This window comes from Ammodytes marinus, assembly GCF_949987685.1.
Source record: "Ammodytes marinus genome assembly, chromosome: 6".
NCBI classification, from domain to species: domain Eukaryota; kingdom Metazoa; phylum Chordata; class Actinopteri; order Uranoscopiformes; family Ammodytidae; genus Ammodytes; species Ammodytes marinus.
Genome location: NC_137235.1, coordinates 10,939,304 through 10,957,718, shown reverse-complemented (window position 1 = coordinate 10,957,718; position 18,415 = coordinate 10,939,304). Strand labels below are relative to the sequence as shown.

Genomic DNA, 18,415 nt, shown 5'->3' with positions numbered 1-18,415 from the left:
TGTTGCCTTCTACTCCTCGCTATCAACACTTATCGCCCTTCAAGGCAAATTCATGACTTCAGGCTATATAAATAAATTATAAATGTAATTCCCCTTGAGTACAGTGAAATGACAATGTACAACTACTACAACTATGTGAGTAAATAACTGATCAGTATGGATCTTTATATGAATGTTTAAATTTTTATAATTGTTTATGTATTTTATATATAGACATATTTTCTTTTTCTTTTTTTGTATTTATTCTCATCTTTTTTAGTTGTTTTGTTCTATGTTTCTATTTTAATTTATTTAGCCTACTTTGTATTTCCTTTTTATGGGTTGCTGTTTGTCAGGTTGAAAACGTAGATTATAATTTCTCCTTGCGATGAATTGTATATTGTGTAAATGTTTAAAGTGTAAATTGTAAACTGGAGAATAATTTTGGAAAAAGTAAATCATAAGTATAAAAAAAGAGTACAGTAAAATGACAATGTATATACTTAAGTACAGCGAAACAGAGAGGCATCAACTCTGAGTCTAAACTTGGAAACCGCTTACGTCAAGGGCCGGGGGCGGGGTTATTGTGACCAACCAGACAAACTCAATCTCTGTCCTATTTAAAAACATACTACTACGAGACGTAACAAGAACATAATCCCCGACCGTAGTGACCACAACGAGCTGCGCATATACGCTGGACAAGTCATGTTTGGTTAACAAAGCAAAGCCAGAGGCAACACATGTAAAAATATTGTGTTCAAAGCTAGCGCTAGCGTTACCCGGGACAGGGGCGACGTACACAGACGTTTACAGTGACGTCATGGCGTGGTTCTCCAGCCCGTGGAAAAGAAAATAGGTTGTTAATAGGTTCCCAAGTTGAACCGGCTGCAAACTGGCTCTAGCATCAGCCCGGAACTGAGACCTGGTTCGCGTTGGTGGAAAAGGGGTTACAGATATACACGAGTGTGATATTTCTACAATACACACAACAATGCAGCACAGGCGCGGTTTGGCTGGAGAACATGAAAGAAAGTGTAGCGTTGGCTTGAAAAACACTTAGTTAGGAAAGACAAGCAAAACAGATAAGAAAAGTCACAATTCAAAATTGAATCGCCGCAGTTTGGAAATTGACCAACATCCTCAAGTCACATGTCCACTGTTAGAAGCTTTAGTTTTAAGTTGGAGGAACTTGTTGAAAAAATCTGGTTTCCGTCACAGATACATACTATCCCTGCACTAATCATTTTTTCTTCATCTGTAGACCCAACCCGAGAGACCAAGGAGATTTCTTATTAGTTTGGATCATGTTGCCTGAAGGGGAGAGAGCGATGAGATATTTGTCCAAATCCAGAAACCCAATAAGGGGCCATCGATTAGGAGGGATGAACACCTTATTGGACACACAGGTGGCTACAAAGAAATTAAAAAAAACTGCAATGAAGAAAATAGAAGGAATCAAAAACTGGGGCGCCTTAAATCTCTTTGCCTCTCTGCCACGAGTTGAGAGCGTTTGTTTGCTTGTTTGTTTATGTTTTGGATCCCCCGGGCGGAGGGCGTGTTGGCTGCCTGAAGAGGAAGTCACAATAGTAAACTTGTGTGGACCGCGGAAGAGCGAACACAGGATGCGTTCAGCACTGCCCTACACTGATGGTTGCTTATGAGTGATGGTCTGGAGTACCAGAGACCTTTGCATTTTTTTTTTATGCGATGGGTCGTTTACTTAGATATTGTGCCACTGTATATATCTTCTATAATATTAGGGTTTTTTTTCATATCTTGGATGTTTGGTAGCTTTCACGTTGCAAAGTGCTGTGTAGATTGTAATGTGGTAAAGTTCTACCTAAATTAAAGTCAAAAACCTATGTTCATTCAGTTGTCAGTTTACTAGGGAAATCTAATTATACTGTATTAGTTTGAATAAACGTACAACTGGGTGTTGGTTTTGACTTATAACGAGTGAACTTATTTAGTCCACATTTTTAAATCAAAAGAGAAAAGGGTCATTTAGGTGTGGTCTATTTTTTCGGCAGTGATAGTGACTCCAAGATTAGATTTCACCACAGGGGGTGGAACTTTTTATAAACTGATAATATAATTTTAATGGTCCAAAAATCAAGGGTTTGTATAAATGCTTGTAGGCCAAAAGGGGCTAGGACATGATCCAGTCAGTAGCACCCCACTTAATCTACAGCATGTCTCCTAGCAACGTCGCCTCTCAAATGTCAGACAACGGCTGCAATTGAAAACGCCCACCCACAGGCTTAAAGCTTAAACACTGTTCCCACAATAAGTCCCAAAATATTATTATATCATTTTAATAATTGCTGTGCATTGCTGTATTACAATAGTTTGACTTACAAAGTTACAACTTACTAGACGGTGATGTTAACTACATTATCTATGAAACATGCGAAACACATATTTCAGAGAAAACTTCCGAGCTGCCTCTCACAGAGTGGCAACGCTTTCTCAATATCGTCTATATTTAACTTTGACAAGAGGGAATGAGTATGTTTGTGTTGTAAATACTAAGTGTGCCGGGGTTATAATATGAATTGGCTGCAACTGGATACATGTGACTAGGGGGCAAATGGATCTAATGGTAGTCTTAATGCTGGCCTTGAATAATGAGGCCTTTGTCTAATAAAACTGGAAAGTCTCCAAATACCTATAGGGACCTCGGCTAGTTAGAGCAATAACAGTCTATCAAAAGAGAAAGCAAAGTGATTACTTAGAGGGTAATAAATACAAGGCCCATGCTGGGGAGGGACTGGGGGCTAGAGTGTGTGAGAGAGGGGAGGAGAGGAAGACATAGACAGGGACAAAGAAAGGCAGAAAAAAAGAAAGAATGAACTTAGAGGATAAAAACAACTGTATATGTGTTATTTTACCAAGTACTGAAGTCTAGGGTAAGATAAGATAAAGAAGAACTATAGTCCTAAAGATATCACAAAAACGAGTTAAGGGAAGAAAAAAAAGTCAGGTGGGCAAAGGTGAATGCTTTTGCAGGTACTAAATCCTTCACGCTGAAGTTATACTTAACCTTGTACATCTTTCAACTACAACAACAATATAGCTTCAAAAAAATGAAACAACTGCATGGTGAGCAGGTGGACCTTGATTGTTGTGTAGGTGACAGGTAAGAAAATCAAAAAAGAATTAGAAATAAAACTTCTTAAGAGATTCTCTTTTCTCCAGGCTACTTTGAAAACTCCTTGACATCCCACTTCGTAATTGCTTTGCCAAACAGTTCAAAAATTCAGTGAAAATGTATGGCAAGAAAGGATCACCAAATAAAGAACATAATAAAAGGCACTGTGTGCATTTCTATTGAGGCCAAGGGCAACATAGAATTGAGAGGGAACTTGGGAGTTCTGAGGAAACATGGTCCCTTATTCAAAATGACACAATAGTCAAGATTGTGTTGAATTTTTCAAGAACAGTTTTAAAAACCAATCAGGCGCACTTTGATAGATTAAACATTCAAATCAAAAGGGTAACCCTGGTTTTAGCGCTCTCACAAATTTGCACACACACATACACACACCCATACACAAAGACAAAAATAAATAAATAATAAAATGTCCACCCCATATCCAGCATGTCTTAAATGGCAGAGTATAGTGCTGACCTGGAGGAACAGCTTTAGGGCCCAGAGAAATGGACACAATAACACCACCATCAATTATAGCCCTGAGAGAGGAAAGAGAGAGTCCAATCAGAGAATTAGAGGGATGTGGGGCAGACAGGTGGATCGACAGCCTCCAGGCACAGTGAGACACAGAGAGAGAGAGAGAGGGAGAGAGAGAGAGAGAAAGAGTGAGAGTGAGTGTGAGAGAGAGAGAGAGAGAAGGGGAGGGTGGAAAAGGGGTTGACAGAGATGGTCACCGCTCTAGTTAAGTGACAGGGCGAGGATAATAAAGAGTCGGCCACACAGAGAGAGCGGTGGCCTAAGGGGCGGGGTTTGGAGCAGAGGGGTGACACAAGTGAGAGATTTACTTCATCAAGACTTCTGCCTGATGGTCAGGGTTCAGACTGTGTGTGTGTGTGTGTGTGTGTGTGTGTGTGTGTGTGTGTGTGTGTGTGTGTGTGTGTGTGTGTGTGTGTGTGTGTGTGTGTGTGTGTGTGTGTGTGTGTGTGTGTATTCATGTGTGTGAGGACTGGCTCAATCTCTACTGGCAGGTGAGCGATTCATTGCCAGAGTGACCAATGCCTTTCCACTACAGGCCTTGATTCATTTCAGCTAATGTATTACTGGAGGAGCATCAGTGTCTGCTGTCTGCTGACTGGGCTGCACTGACTTGAACACAGTTTTACCAAGCATCACTGGGCTACACTGTGCTCTTTGTGCATTTCACATAAACTTTAGTTTAGTTTAGATACAATTCATCCAACCCTGTTTGCCTCAGAGCAAAGAGAAAATGTGGATTTGAAGGGGCTTGAGATGTTAGATGATAGAAATCACCTGAACCAGAATAAGTTAAAATAACAGTAGACGTGAAAAAGAATAACATTTTGTTATTCCAATTCTGTCTCCTAGAAATTGTGTTTGAAAAAAAATAATTAGTGTTTATGGAAATATACAATGCTGCCAGGTTTATGCCTTCTATTAACATAATGAGCAAGTGTGGTTAATGCTCTGCACTCTGAATCCCTCCGAAGTGTGGTAACTTGAGAGGGGATATGCGAAAAGACACATGTCAGTGTAACCATTGACTTATAAAGTAACTTAACTTAACTAGGTTATTATCTGTCAAATTTTAAAATTGTCGATTGAATCACATAAAATAACCGATGTTGCAATCTAAAATGTAGTCACTACAGCATCATTCAACTTTTTTATATTATGTTTAGACACTAGCAACACTTGGTTAAAGTTATGGAAATATCCTTGTTCTGTTTTAATACAGAAAAACTGCACATTGATTTGAAGCACAAGTATCAATATTTAACCGAATCAGTGTTCTTGCTGCCTAAACTTACCAGAAAAAAAAAATCAGTTTCATCTACCCTGCAATGCAGCGCTTCTCATTCACTCAGAAAGAAAAACCAAGCCTCTGAACCTCGTCCAGACAGAGACTACATGTGCTCCCACAACGTAAATGGGAAAACAGTTAAGTATTAAATGTAGTTTCCAGGACAGGGTTTGGCTATTTGTCTTGCTTTAATCTGTTCTATTCAATTTCACATAAATTACATTTTATTCCTTTATTTTGACATTGCACCGTTATGTCTCATGTCTTCGATTCTTTTTTTCTACCTGCATGATTTTCTTTAAATATTTTTCAAGCATTGTTGAGAGAGCCTGAGAAGCAAGAATTCCATTGCCAAGGACTGCTTAAGTCATTGTTGCGAATATGACAATACAATAGCTTTAAACTAGGGTCAGCTATACAGCACACTATTGACTATGTCTTTTAAAAGGAATAGTGAATGAATGATGTCATGGTTTACCAAGACATATTTAATCTTCATTATATGTTGGCCTTAAATGATATTCTGAGTGATCGAGTTGTGGAATGAATCAAATAATATGGGATGTAACCCTTTACCATGCATCGGATCAGAAAATAATATTTGACCGTCAATTTAGAGCTCAGTCAGCAGCAAACACATACAAAAGTCATAAAACTCTAATTCTCTTCACATGGCGAGAAGGAGAAAGGAGATAGAGACACAGTCAGAGAAGGAATAAGGGAGGGAGAAGGAGTGGGCGCTGACCTGTCCTTCCTTGGGGACCAGACTAGCCTCTTGGCTGCCCATTAAAACAGAATTCCTCCACAAAGTGTTTGTGTTTTCATCCTAACTCCTCCAGGCCTGCTGCTTGCCACAGCACAAGACAGTCACAGGACGCCTGTCCTCTCTTCCTCTCTGTCTCTCTCTCTGTGTATTCCATGGTGACTAACATTCCCTTCCTTGCTCCATCTGAGATCTGTCTAATATCAACATGTGGCATATGTCCTTGACAAGACAAGAGGATCCTTCACCGTAGGTGTTGGGTGGCAGCGTCAACCATGGACCCCCTTTTTCCTCTCTTAACCTCTTTTCTCCCTCATCCCGCCTCCCCCTCTTTCACTCTCCCTCTCTCAATATTGAGTTGCCGGGGTAAACGGGGGCCAGAGGAATCTAATAACTGTGACAGTGGGGCTTTTTTGGCATTGTTCCTGAAGCTGTGCAGACACACACAGGGCTGTCTGCTGGCTCTAATGAAAGGTTAAATGAATAGGACAAAGTGACAGGAGGTACAATAAAGAAACAAGAAGGACGAGAGAATGTGTGTGCAAGCATGCGGCCGTGTCTCTGTGTGTGAGTGTTTCTGGAGGCCTGCCTCCTCAGCTCGGGGGAGAACAACAAGGACAGCCCCTGCACAGCGTCATGATATTTAAAACAGATTGGTCTGCGACAGTGTGTGTGTGTGTGTGTGTGTGTGTGTGTGTGTGTGTGTGTGTGTGTGTGTGTGTGTGTGTGTGTGTGTAACATTTTATGTCTGTCTGTGTCATGTACTGTATATGTGTGTGTCTGACTCTCCCACCAGGACACAGATGCTGAAGAAGGAATTCCAGCATGGGGTTCTTTGATAAATGTTAAGGTCACTGGCAGACAGGAGGGGAGGAGGAGGAAGGAGTGACGAGGGGGGGGACGCATGTCTCGTCTTGTGCCTCTCCCTGCCTGTGCCTTGGTGGAATGCAGAGTCACATGAAAGAGGCCCTCTCTCTCTCGCCCTCTCTCTCTGAGACACGTCTCTTGTGTCTTCTCAAAAGCGCCACTGTCCCCCCTCCCTCCTGACACACTACCTGTCAGCAGATTAACCCTCAGCTCCAAAAACACGCACGGCAGACAAACACATGTGAAAACACACACTGATGCCATCATAAGCATGCCGGGACACACGCACGCACACACACACACACATACAAACACACAAGCAAACACACACAGAGGGTTTTTGAGCATTCACTTTCTCTCAAACAGGAAAAGTGAACTAAGACTCACAAAGTCCCTAGACTGCCTAATTACTGTGATTATCATCACTGTAAATATCGACTTCATCCCTAACAATCATGGAGTAGGCACAGTCAGAATCAGAATCTCCTTATTGTCATTGCACAGAGTACACCGACACTGAGAAGCTCTCAAATTCAGTGACATTGAAAACAAAACAAAATAAGAATGTAAAAAAAAATTCAAAAAGGTATCAAAATAATTAACTCAAAAGTACAACTCCAAAGATGGAGCATTGTCAATTAAAACTGCATCTCCCATGGAGGCTGAGGTAGATTGACAGAGCGATCGGGCGTTAAGTATTTAAATGTCACACAGTCAGGTTTAATATGTTGCATCAGACTGAAGGAGGAAGTTTCTTTTAGACGGCATTAAATCAGTGCTACACAGTTAATCCGTATGTTCCTGCCAAACCATGAGGTCAAGACCCACTGCAAACAATACGAATGTAGATGCTCACTGTCTTGAGTGGTAGCAGATGTGTGGTGGCCATGGTTACTTAGCTTCTACTGTTTAATATGCTTAAAAGGCTGACCTCCTTACCTCTAGTGTGTGAAGTTTGACCAACTAATACATAACGAAGACCCAATTTTTATATCAATAAAACAACACACACGCTTTTTAATGATCTGATGCTGAAATCAGCAGTATGATGTGTGGCCACAGTCTGGTAAAGGTTTGGTTAGGTTCAGGCACACACAACCACAACTTGGTAAGGATTAGGGGAAAAGCATGGTTCGGTTTTAAATGGGTACTTACATCGTGGCTTTTGGTTTTCTCATGGTTTTAAAGTAACCCATGTTAAACCGGAAGCTACAAATGGAAACGTTGCATTCTGCTGACGATGTCTAATAAAACAACAAAAACTTGCTCTTTTAATTCCAACAGAGTTTGGGTTTCTCACTTTCTCACATGGGGTATTTTCTGAAATGACTGATACTGGTTTTGGGGGATAGTTTATTCGACATAAGAACCCGGGCGTTCTACTGAGCACATGAATGTTTGAAAATGCTCACAACATAATTGGACGCATACACAATGCACTGGAATCCTTCACTGACTTTTGAAAAAGTAATATCCGAAATCAATGACATAGTTCATACAAGGATAAAGAGTCCAAACTCTTGCAATGAGACTGGGGAATGGAGGCTAGATTATACATTCAGCAGCCCACAAGGTTACAACTGTGCCTGAAACATTATCAATATATTCAGGTTGAGAACTACAGTCAGATTGAACCTGGCATAAGTAAAGTCTCGAAAAGCCAAGGTGACTAATGCTCCCTCTTGGCCCTACATGTATGGGATTTACACACATTGGCTACCACATACTGACATGAACACGCAGACTAATGTTACCCATGCTCAAATACTAACTCCCCAAACTGAAAGCTCAAAAAAGAGCCAGATGTGGGCTAGACAGCTGACTACTGCATTTGTACTGCGAAAGAAAGAAAATGATGGAACTGGTCAGACACTCAAAACTGTGATTGTATTGAAATGTTTTGAAGACCTGTTTAATATTGTATGGTCAATAAGCTTTTTTGTGAAGTTTGAATTCTCTGAACATTTAGACAAAAAACATTCACACAAATAAAAAAGGGGCAGCATTTTTTACAACTGCTCTGTCTATCATCAGAGGTCCACAAATTATTTAGAATAACAGGAGCTTTAAAATTTGGCCAGTAGTATGTACTATGTGGACGAGGAGAAATGTGTATTGTCCTCTTTGACCCTGCAACAGACAGGCTCCCCTGCTACATACAGATGTTAGAGTTCATCAGTGCTTTAACTTGATCACATTCTCTTCCCAACAGCCAACCACTTGTACCTGGTAGGGTTAAATTACCAAACCACTGAACCACAATAGTTATAAAATCCCATTACGATGGAGGACCTAATACTGCACAACCACAAAATACCATTGCAGTATAACTGCTGTTACACGTGCAGCTACCTAGATTTATGTTGTGTCATCAAAGGAGGTGCTGCAAAATGATAAAACCAAATATTTGAGATATTTAAGAATAAATAAACTGTCTTTAGTTAACAATTTCAAGTGATAAGACATCACAACATGAATGCAATGTTAAAATCTAAACTTTAACAATGTTCACTTGAATTAAAAAACGTATCTATAGTTTAAAATTTCATAATTATACCTATGTGACTATTAAATGAAAGATAGAAAATCAACCTCAAACAGTGTGAGCCGTTTCCTTAAGGCAGAATAATGGGCTCTATGAGCTGAAACTCACTGTGACACATTGTAACATGTTCTGAGGGCTCCACCTCTGCACGATCAACAACGTTACAACATGTCACAGTTGTGACTCTCTTTCAAACAGGAGTGGGAGGGAGACGGCAAGGCTTATAAACTAAGGAACAAAAAACTCCCTACCTATGGCTGCTTATATAAGGCACTCACAGGTAGGCCAATGGTCACCACACCAGCTACAATTATCACGGATATAAAGAATTTCAGAATCAGGGTGAAGTAGCATGGTGGTATTTACCACCTGGACCAAATTAGGTCCCATGTCTTCTTTGAAATCGGATTCAGAAATGGTCCCAAGTGGAAGTGAAAGAAAGGAAAAAAGTGTCCACAAGACTTCCCATATATACTGTACATCTCCTATTGGCAGTCCAGCGATGGGAGACGTCAAAGCATACTCTGAGTGGTGAGTGTTTTCAAGGATATACCCGACATGTTGGTCAAAGTCATCAAGCATCATTGTCTACATATCTACCAGGTATGTATCACCTACTGTCACAAGGGTAGGAAGGGGAGGACTGCATCATGCCTAATCGCAGGTAATCACCTCACTTTGCTTTTCAGATGCTGAAAGAAAATAGACTGCAATACGACAGCCTTAGCAACCAGTACTGAGGTAAAGACGTTTATTGGGCTTATCCTGATTGGGTAAAAGCCCAAGCCTATAGACCCTAGTGAGGGCACGCAGTCTGTGTAAAATACAACATTCAAAACCACAGTTAAGGCCCTTACAAACCACTGCAGACATTTCCCTCATTGAACAGGCATTAAAATCTATTTGATCAAACTGAATGGAATAACACTGTGTGGTACAACACCATTAAAGAGTACTTTGGTGTACTGACAAAGTGGTCCGTAAAAGAAAATGTGTGGAATGAAGTGTGGAGTAGACCTTGTACTGTCTTTGGACCGTACCATGGTAGGTTTTTAAATTAGGGAAATCTGTACTGAGAATCTGAGAAATCATTTTAAAAGGCTATTCGGGTAAAAAATAACATTGTCAGGGCACAGTTTTCTAGCATATGAACTAGACAGTGAGGGCAATAATTCCAAAGTCAACGTGCTGTGCCTCAGTCCTCAGGAATTTTTCATGAGCCACCACTTATCTTGTCATATCGGATTTCTTCCACCAGCTTTTTTGCAGGGTAGAGAAAAGACACCTTTAGGGCAAATTATTATCTTTTAATCAAATCACTCTGTATGGCCCGAGGTGATCTTTCCATCCCTTTTGAGTCACTGGGCCACTGATGCACACACCCAAAAAAATAAATAAAAAGTGCACAGTCAAACAAACAAGCCTCCACAAAAACACTATGAATAGAAACAGCAGGAGTGTGGTGTCTTTATATCCGAAAGCCAGCAATGAGACTCAACAGAAGAAGACAATATATATATATATATATATATTTATATATTATATACAGTATATGAGAGGAAGGCAAGGAACAAAGTGGTGTCTGGAGTTTCCATCACAAGTGAAATCCCAGGTTTTCTCACTCACTGTTCATGGAACAAAATCGAACAACTTTATTCTGGAGTGCAGTCCGTGCAGGAGGGAGCTATAAAATATAAATTATACCACATAACCCTATACCTCCCAACTGAGCCATTTGGTTACAACTATACTCCTGTTCGTTACATGGCTCCAGCGTCTCTGCTATTGCTATAGCGTCGACATGAATTATATCCTGGCCCTGGCTGAAGAACGTATGGATTACAAGTGAGATGTAATTTCCCCGACCGATCGGACAGTTGCCACCCAGTGACACTGAAGTGTTTATTTTACACAGTTGCCTGTAATTAGTTCTGGACAGAATTCATTAAGGCCACCCCAAATTACAGCTGAAAATCTAAGAATCATGAGTGTGTCCAGGAGGACAGAAAAATGCACCGGGAGTGCATTTCGAAGGGCTGAGTTGTGCAAAATGTGTTCTATCATTTCTCACTTTAAACAAATAAAGAGTGAGGGAGTGAGTGTGTGTGTGTGTGTGTGTGTGTGTGTGTGTGTGTGTGTGTCGCTTCTGCACACACTGGGTGTGTTCATGTCAAGACCAAAGTTTTCTCGACTCCTTCTTTTAAGGAATATGAGAGTGTTTGGATTAGCATGTGAAATGAAGCCAGTAGAAGAAAAAAAATGTACCCAAGAAATTGAACACATGTAGGTACATGAATCAGCTCATAGTTTCAACACATTTTGCCTGATTTTAATCTGATCAGCTTGCCATTTCCAAGTTTAATGTATCTTCTCGGCGCCATGGAAATGCTATCATTTAGCAGATTAAAGATATCACTCTGTGTGATAGATACAAGACTAAACACATCTTAAGTGCTCATGTCATAACAGCTCTGAACGCTATGCATTACCTTCTGCTATATATTTCCCTTTCTTTTCAAATTTAAGAATCACAGGAACACAGACCAAATTTCATAATGTGTTCGGAAGAAACTAGAGAGTTTTCTTGAGTGGAAGTGTGTGATGATTTAATTTCTCACTTTGTGTGCCGAGGTCCAAAAAAATGTAATTATGTATACTATACGTATATTGTTTTAAATCAAGTACGTCTCACACTGTGCCTCTTTATTAAATTAGAAGTCCCACGATCCAATTTGTTTTAACGCTTCACAGCGTGTCTGTTTAGTCGCTAAAGCCTGCAGCTTAAGTTACAGTGTCTCGTTCAAAGATTTTCATCTCAGGCCACCACTAGGTATATGACCCCACTCCCCCCTCTCATAATATTACCTTTACTGTCACTGCCAAGACACACTATCAGTCACTCAAGAGATTAATGGGCTTTAGGATGGACAGAGAGGAGCGGATTCCTATCTGTAAACCAATGACCCACTCCTGGATAAAATACATTTTAACTGCCAGAATTCTGCTTTGATGTTCTTGAAGCATCACAGACACACTGATGTGTATCTTTTGGAGAGATAGGAAAACTGCTCCCTCAACTTGGCCAAAAAACCTATTTCCTATTAGTGAAAGTATGTTAACATTAGAGTGCAGCCTTGCCATAACTAAGACTGCACAGCAAATGGGTAGGAACACGAGGGTCAAGTAGTGATTATCTCCCAAAGTTAATCACATATAATGTAAAAAACATAAGCAAGCACACGTATGAAAAAAAAAACAAGTTCAGGAAGTCGGAAGGAGAAAATGTGTGAATGTACCAAATGGGTTATGAAAAGATCCTTCACACTGCCCTTTAGCACCCATTCTTTTCACATTAAAGAGGCGGCAAGTGAGAAAGTATATAAGAAAACCAGGGCAAATAAGAGAGGATGGAGTACTAGCGAGTGGAGAGGAGAGGAGAGGAGATAGGAGGGAAAGAGTTGTGGATGTGAGCAGTAATCAGAGGAAGCCAGCAGGGGGGACAGGGGAGGGTTGGTGGGGTCAGAGCAGAGCACCACTAAGCAGCCTTTCTCTTCATTAGCAGCCTCTCTAAGGGGGGCGTCACAGACCTACCTGTCCAGCAGATTATTGAACCGACTAACCAGTGGCTCACACACTCTTCCCCTCTCTTGATTCCCACAGACCCAGAGGAATCACGACCTATAGCTGCAGCCCTCGCTGACAACTTGAACTTTTTTTTCTTTTAACCTTACGTATAGCAGCGCTGAACCGGTGCATCGTAACGAGGACATTTACCTCTGCATATTCCTCCATTATTTTACACTGAGTTTTTTTTGTATATATATAAAAACAGTCCAACCTTTTTTGTTGTTTTTCTCAATAGATACAGTACTATATAGGTTGGTTCATGTATTTTTCCGCAACAACACACCAGCACATATTCTCTGCAAATAACTCTATGCGAATGTAACCAGTGTGCAATTATCAGACAAAAACATAAAGCATTACGGACATTCTAACTTGTGTGACTGGTGCTGAAAATGAGACATCAGAATGATAAAAGATCCCTGACTGGTTTAGCAGGGAGAAAAGTACTTTGCACATACTGTAATGAAATGGCACTCCAGAAATGTCAATTCTTCAGTCTTGCATTCTTCACTGTAGCACCACACACCAGCTCAGGCTCATGAAAAGTCCCTGACATGTCACACAAACACTCAGACCAGGCCCAAATACTGTGCAAGACATTAATCTCACGCAAATCTCACTGTTATTTTTGTTCTGTGTGTGTTGCTTTAAAGTGAGGGCCATTCATCTCCATCTATCTCTCTCTCTCGATCACTGTTTTTCTTTTCCTATCCCTCTCTCCCTCCTTCTCCCCTGTCTCCTCAAGCATTCAGATATGTCCTCGCTCCAATGTCTGACACACGGAATGCCTTATGTTACTTCTGCTGCTTGTGTTTCTCTGTCACAGGTTGGATCTGTGAGTTTTTCCCTTAAAGGTACGGGAGCACAGGGACGCATAAACTGACACTAGAGGGCAAGTGTATTTTGCAAAGGAATCCTCAGATTACACTGTTGTGCAACAATTTCAATTGCGAAAAAGCTTTTGTTCACGTTGACATCTGTTTTCCTGTATAAGACCAATTGTGGAGAAGACTTCCACTAACAGACCAAATAAAAACAACAGTAACAAGACAGTGTAGAGTTCAAGAAATCATTAAAATGTTGCAGAGAAGTAGCATGTGCTATGAGAAGGGACTCTGCAGCAAGGCAAAGCAGGACTTTCAGCACAGAGATTCTAGGCCTGAAAAAAATGAGTTGACTTTCATTTAAGTAAAGAGCCATAAGCCATTTGTATCAGCCTTTTTTATGTGTTGGCTATCTGAATACTTTGCACTGAATTGTGTTGAGTTGTGGAATTTATTTGGTTGTGTGAGTTTGTTATGAAGGCCTCAAATCTACAGGTGGTATAAGGAGGCGTAGGATATCAATCTTACAGTAACAATTAAAGTGATCAAAAAAAATTAAAACTAATATATCTGTTTACAATTTTTCCTTAGAATTTAAGTTAACTTTGTTTTATTTCTGCAATGGGGAGCAGAGGCTTGAGTCACACTTTTTAGGAAAACTATAACATCATCATCAAGTGAAGTTATGGTTCCTTAATTTAAATTGAATGATTAAGAATCTAGGTCTCGTTATTTTAAAACGATGAACCCAATGGGTTTAGAAAAATGCCACAGTGATTAGCCAATTGTATTGCTTTTTTGAAAGACAAAGAGGGGAAGAGAAGAGGACGAAAAAAGGGTCAAAACAAGCAGAAGAAATGAATTCATTTTAGATACTGACATGTGAACACATTTAGCCGATGAGTCATGAATGAAAAGCAAGTGTGGGAACTATCCTCAATTGAAAGAAAAAGAGTCGAACATTACTCATAGACTTTGCTAACTTTGGGTCCGCTCTGATGAGTTCAGTTGACAGCGGCAAAGTTCAGCATGTCCATAATTTATTCTAGCGGTGTGTTTACTCTGAGAAACATAAGCGCGGGGAGAAGAAAAAAAAATCATATTTACCATTGCTGCATGTTGTATCTGACAGACCCCGGGAGCTTCTGGCACTTTTCAAACTTGGCGTCCCTCAAAAAAGTCTGATTTCGCCCTCAAGTGGGGGAACTTTCTCCTCTTCAGGAACCGCGCGCCGTCTGAGTTGGTTCGCGGTCGGTGTCTCCCCTTCACAAACTTATCAACGCCGTTTAATTACACAGTTTTAGGTATAGGCTACAACACGAGAAAACAAATAGAGTCACTGTATAAAACTGTCTGTGCCCGGGCGTCTTTTGCTGAGATAAACGCACACCGTTGAGACGTTTGGGAAACGCGTTGGAGAGGAACGCACGACCACCGCGACACTCTGTCCCCCCCTCCTCTCTTCTTTTTACACGAAGCGTTTAACTGAAGGAGCCGAAGAAGACAGTGGTAGGGGATGGCGGGACAACCAGGAGCTGTGTTGTAACTGCTTGTCCTACCTTGAGTAAAACGCCACACTCAAAAAAAAATGAAGAAAAAAAAACGCCTTCCTACACACACACTCCCCCGATGGTTTCCTTCTGCAGAGTCAGCGCAGTGCGCCGAGGAGAGCTACGGACGGTCCGGGGCTGGAGGGAAGGTGGCTGGCTGGCTGGCTGCTGCTTTGCTGGGCTGTGTTGTGTTGCGTTGGGTGAATTCAGACCCGTGTTTTTACACGCCGTGTGTGACTGACTGTAACCTGAGTGACTGACTGTGGGTCCACATGAAATGATTAACGATGTTTGTTTCAGGGGGGAGAGTCACATCTTTGTGCGACAAAAAATGTCCCCGAAACTCTTCAGTCCCAACTCGAGAAATCGGCAAAAGAGACGCGCATAACAGATTTAGTGATGGAAAGCGGCAATAAAAAATTTATTTTTTTCTCTGTAGTGCAGATACATTTTTGTGAAAATAATTTGTTATTTTAAACAATATCACCCGTGCCATTATTATTGATTAATCTAATCTAATGTTGCTAATAAATCGGCCGAATACAAAATAAACAGGAATGATTTTTAATTAGCTAAAATCTTTTTAAACACTGTTGCCTGCTGGGGACGTTACTCGCTGCATTAAGCAAACTTTCACTTGTTTTCCCCCCCTCAGTGCGTGCACACACGCACACGTGTTTCTTCAGGTAGTTGGAATTGGTTTATGGTTTCTTTTGTGTACTGCGGGGATGTGACACTGCTTTCGGAAGTTGTGTCCCTTGGGTCTATCTGAAGTGGGCGCGCTCATTAAAGTTTCATCGTGCACTTGTTTTTTTGCGAGAATTTACTCAACATTTGACTGAGACATCTCAAGAGTGAAGAGTTGAAGGTGGGAGTGGTGTGATATGCGCGCGCGCGCGTGTGTGTGTAGTAGGCTACAGAAGGAGAGAGAGAGAGACAGACATGAAGCTCTCCTCGGAGTGACTGCCTGCCTCAGCCATGGCTCCTCTCCACTTGGGTGAGAGAGGCAGCGCAGTCCCATGGCAGTCATTTCTATCAAGTCAAGCGTCTGGAAGCCCCACTTGCATGTTTGGTCAAGGGGTAAATAATAGATCAGGGATTAGGCTTGTGTAGAATTCAATCCAGGGTAACAAGCTACTGAGGTCCCAGGATATGCATATTCATTGCTGGGCCAAGGCCATGGGAGAGCGAGGACCATATGCCTGTTTGTCAGAGGGCTTAGTTTGCTAATTAAATAAGATATTACATACTTATGTGAACAACAAAACAAAAAACCTTTAAAGGACCCCCCCCCCCTCTCTCTCTCTCTCTCTCTCTCTCAACACAGACACACATTGCAAAAATAATAATATTAGGTGTTTTTGCATATGTTACGTACGTGTTGACTTCAAATGCTTTGATGCTGCTTTAATTTGACTGTGGAAGTGTTTTTCTCTTAATTAACCATATAGACATCATGGGAGCTGCGGATGAGTAATGTGACAAACTGCACATTAAAGCAAAACGTGACCTTTTTTTTTCTTTGTTAGCATGTTGCCAAACAATCAGATGGGAAATCTCTGCTATGACTAACACAAGATTGTATGATAATAGATTATGATAGTGGATTTGTGTGGACAGACACACTCTATTTTCAGCTTTTATATCTGTAGTTTGCGCTTGTTTCAGCAGCAGTTGTGCTTTAGTATTGCTGGGCGGGTCCCAATTGGCCGGTCCAATCATCCCATTAGCTGATTAGAGTTGAAGCAAGAATTTAATTTAGGAATGACTTGCTAATGTTCTGATAAAGGTACAGTATGGGTCCAAGCTCAGAATCAGTAGTACTTGTTATATGTGAATCCTGTCTCCAATAAACTAAATTTACACATAGCAAAATTAGGAAACGTTTTTAATAGATGTAGGCTATATATACCAAGTCCCAAATCGTTCACACAAAACGTGTGTAAATCAAATTTGTAAGGAGTTTAATTGTTTTTCCGACTCTGTTCAAAGCAACTAGTGCATGATTTATGTTCCCTAGTTTTATTTAAAGGTTCTTACAGATGTTTAGGTTATGGGTTATATCCTGGTGTGGACTGAAAAAAAATCAACACTAAGTTAAAGCAAGAGACACAATGCTAACATTTACCGGAAACCATGATCTTTACTGAACCATGGGCGAAAAGGTTTAGGCCTAACCCCAACCATACCCAGGTCATAGAATGCAAAACCCAGTTTCTCTAAATAATAATAATAATAGAATAAAATCCACCATGGATTGTTTTGGATCTATGATATTATCATAGATCCAAAACAATCCATGGTGGATTTTATTCCCACAACACAACACAGCCATAGACATGTGACCTGCTTACTGTAGAGAAATGCTATACGCTTCTTACACCCCCCCCCAATCAAACGTTTCCCCCAAAATATACAGGTATATGCAAATATAATTGTATGTACATTTATCAAAAGTATATAGATGTAATATCTGGGGGACAGGGTTGCAGGGGCCCATTTGGTAACCTCGTTAACATGACTGCACTGACCCAGTCAGCTCTGAAACATTAAGACAATGTTTTGTGTGCAAGGTGCTGCCACTCTGATGTCTGTGTGCAGGCACGTCCGAGAAGGTGTTTAATGCTGGCATGAATTTAGCTTTTGACCTCAAAATGACACATAACTCATGAATGTAACTTTTGGATTATTTTGGGAAAAAAAAGTACATTTGAGTAAAAAAAAAAACTGATTTAAGTAATGACTGCTTTTCATTTGTAAATCAAACAGATCATGGAACTACTAGAGTGAGTTACCAAGCGACATTTTCCTCATTGCAGATTCATTCTCTTATCTGCGTATGTCGGTGGATCAGCAACGAGAAAAGACAAAAGTTACGTTTGATGTCATTTACATCATCATCATCATTAACAATATGTTCATTAATAAATAGTCAACTAAAAAAAAAGTGCTGGCTGTGAAAGGTGTATATCTGTGCCAGCCTAAGAAAATCCCAGTAACCAGTAGAGGCAGCTAGACGGGGGGAAAAGACTATATGTTTATTTGTCCCTGTGACAGGATCCCACTGTTCACTAATTATCCAGCGGGACCACTGATAATGAGCTATTGAACCTGCTCCTGAAGTGTTGCACCTCCTGGGACCGCCATCAGCTGCTGCAGCGCACTCATGGATCCATCAAATCCACAGAGGTCCTCCTGTTCATTAAGTTCCTCTCACTAAAGCAGAGAAAGGGTCCGGGAAAGGTCAGTTTGACCATCGCAAGAACCCTATAGAGGAATTT

At 40.7% G+C, this 18,415-nt stretch overlaps 1 protein-coding gene across 1 annotated transcript in view; it reads right to left on the bottom strand.

Moving 5' to 3' along the window:
* bnc2 (basonuclin zinc finger protein 2) overlaps positions 1-14,980 on the bottom strand; it is a 176,016-nt gene extending 161,036 nt beyond the window's left edge. Inside the window, exon 1 of the mRNA XM_080029620.1 lies at positions 14,692-14,980. Within this exon, the coding sequence (XP_079885746.1) occupies positions 14,692-14,694 (3 nt within the window). The 5' untranslated portion in view covers positions 14,695-14,980. The remainder of the gene's footprint in view (positions 1-14,691) is intronic.
* Positions 14,981-18,415: the final 3,435 nt, after the last annotated feature.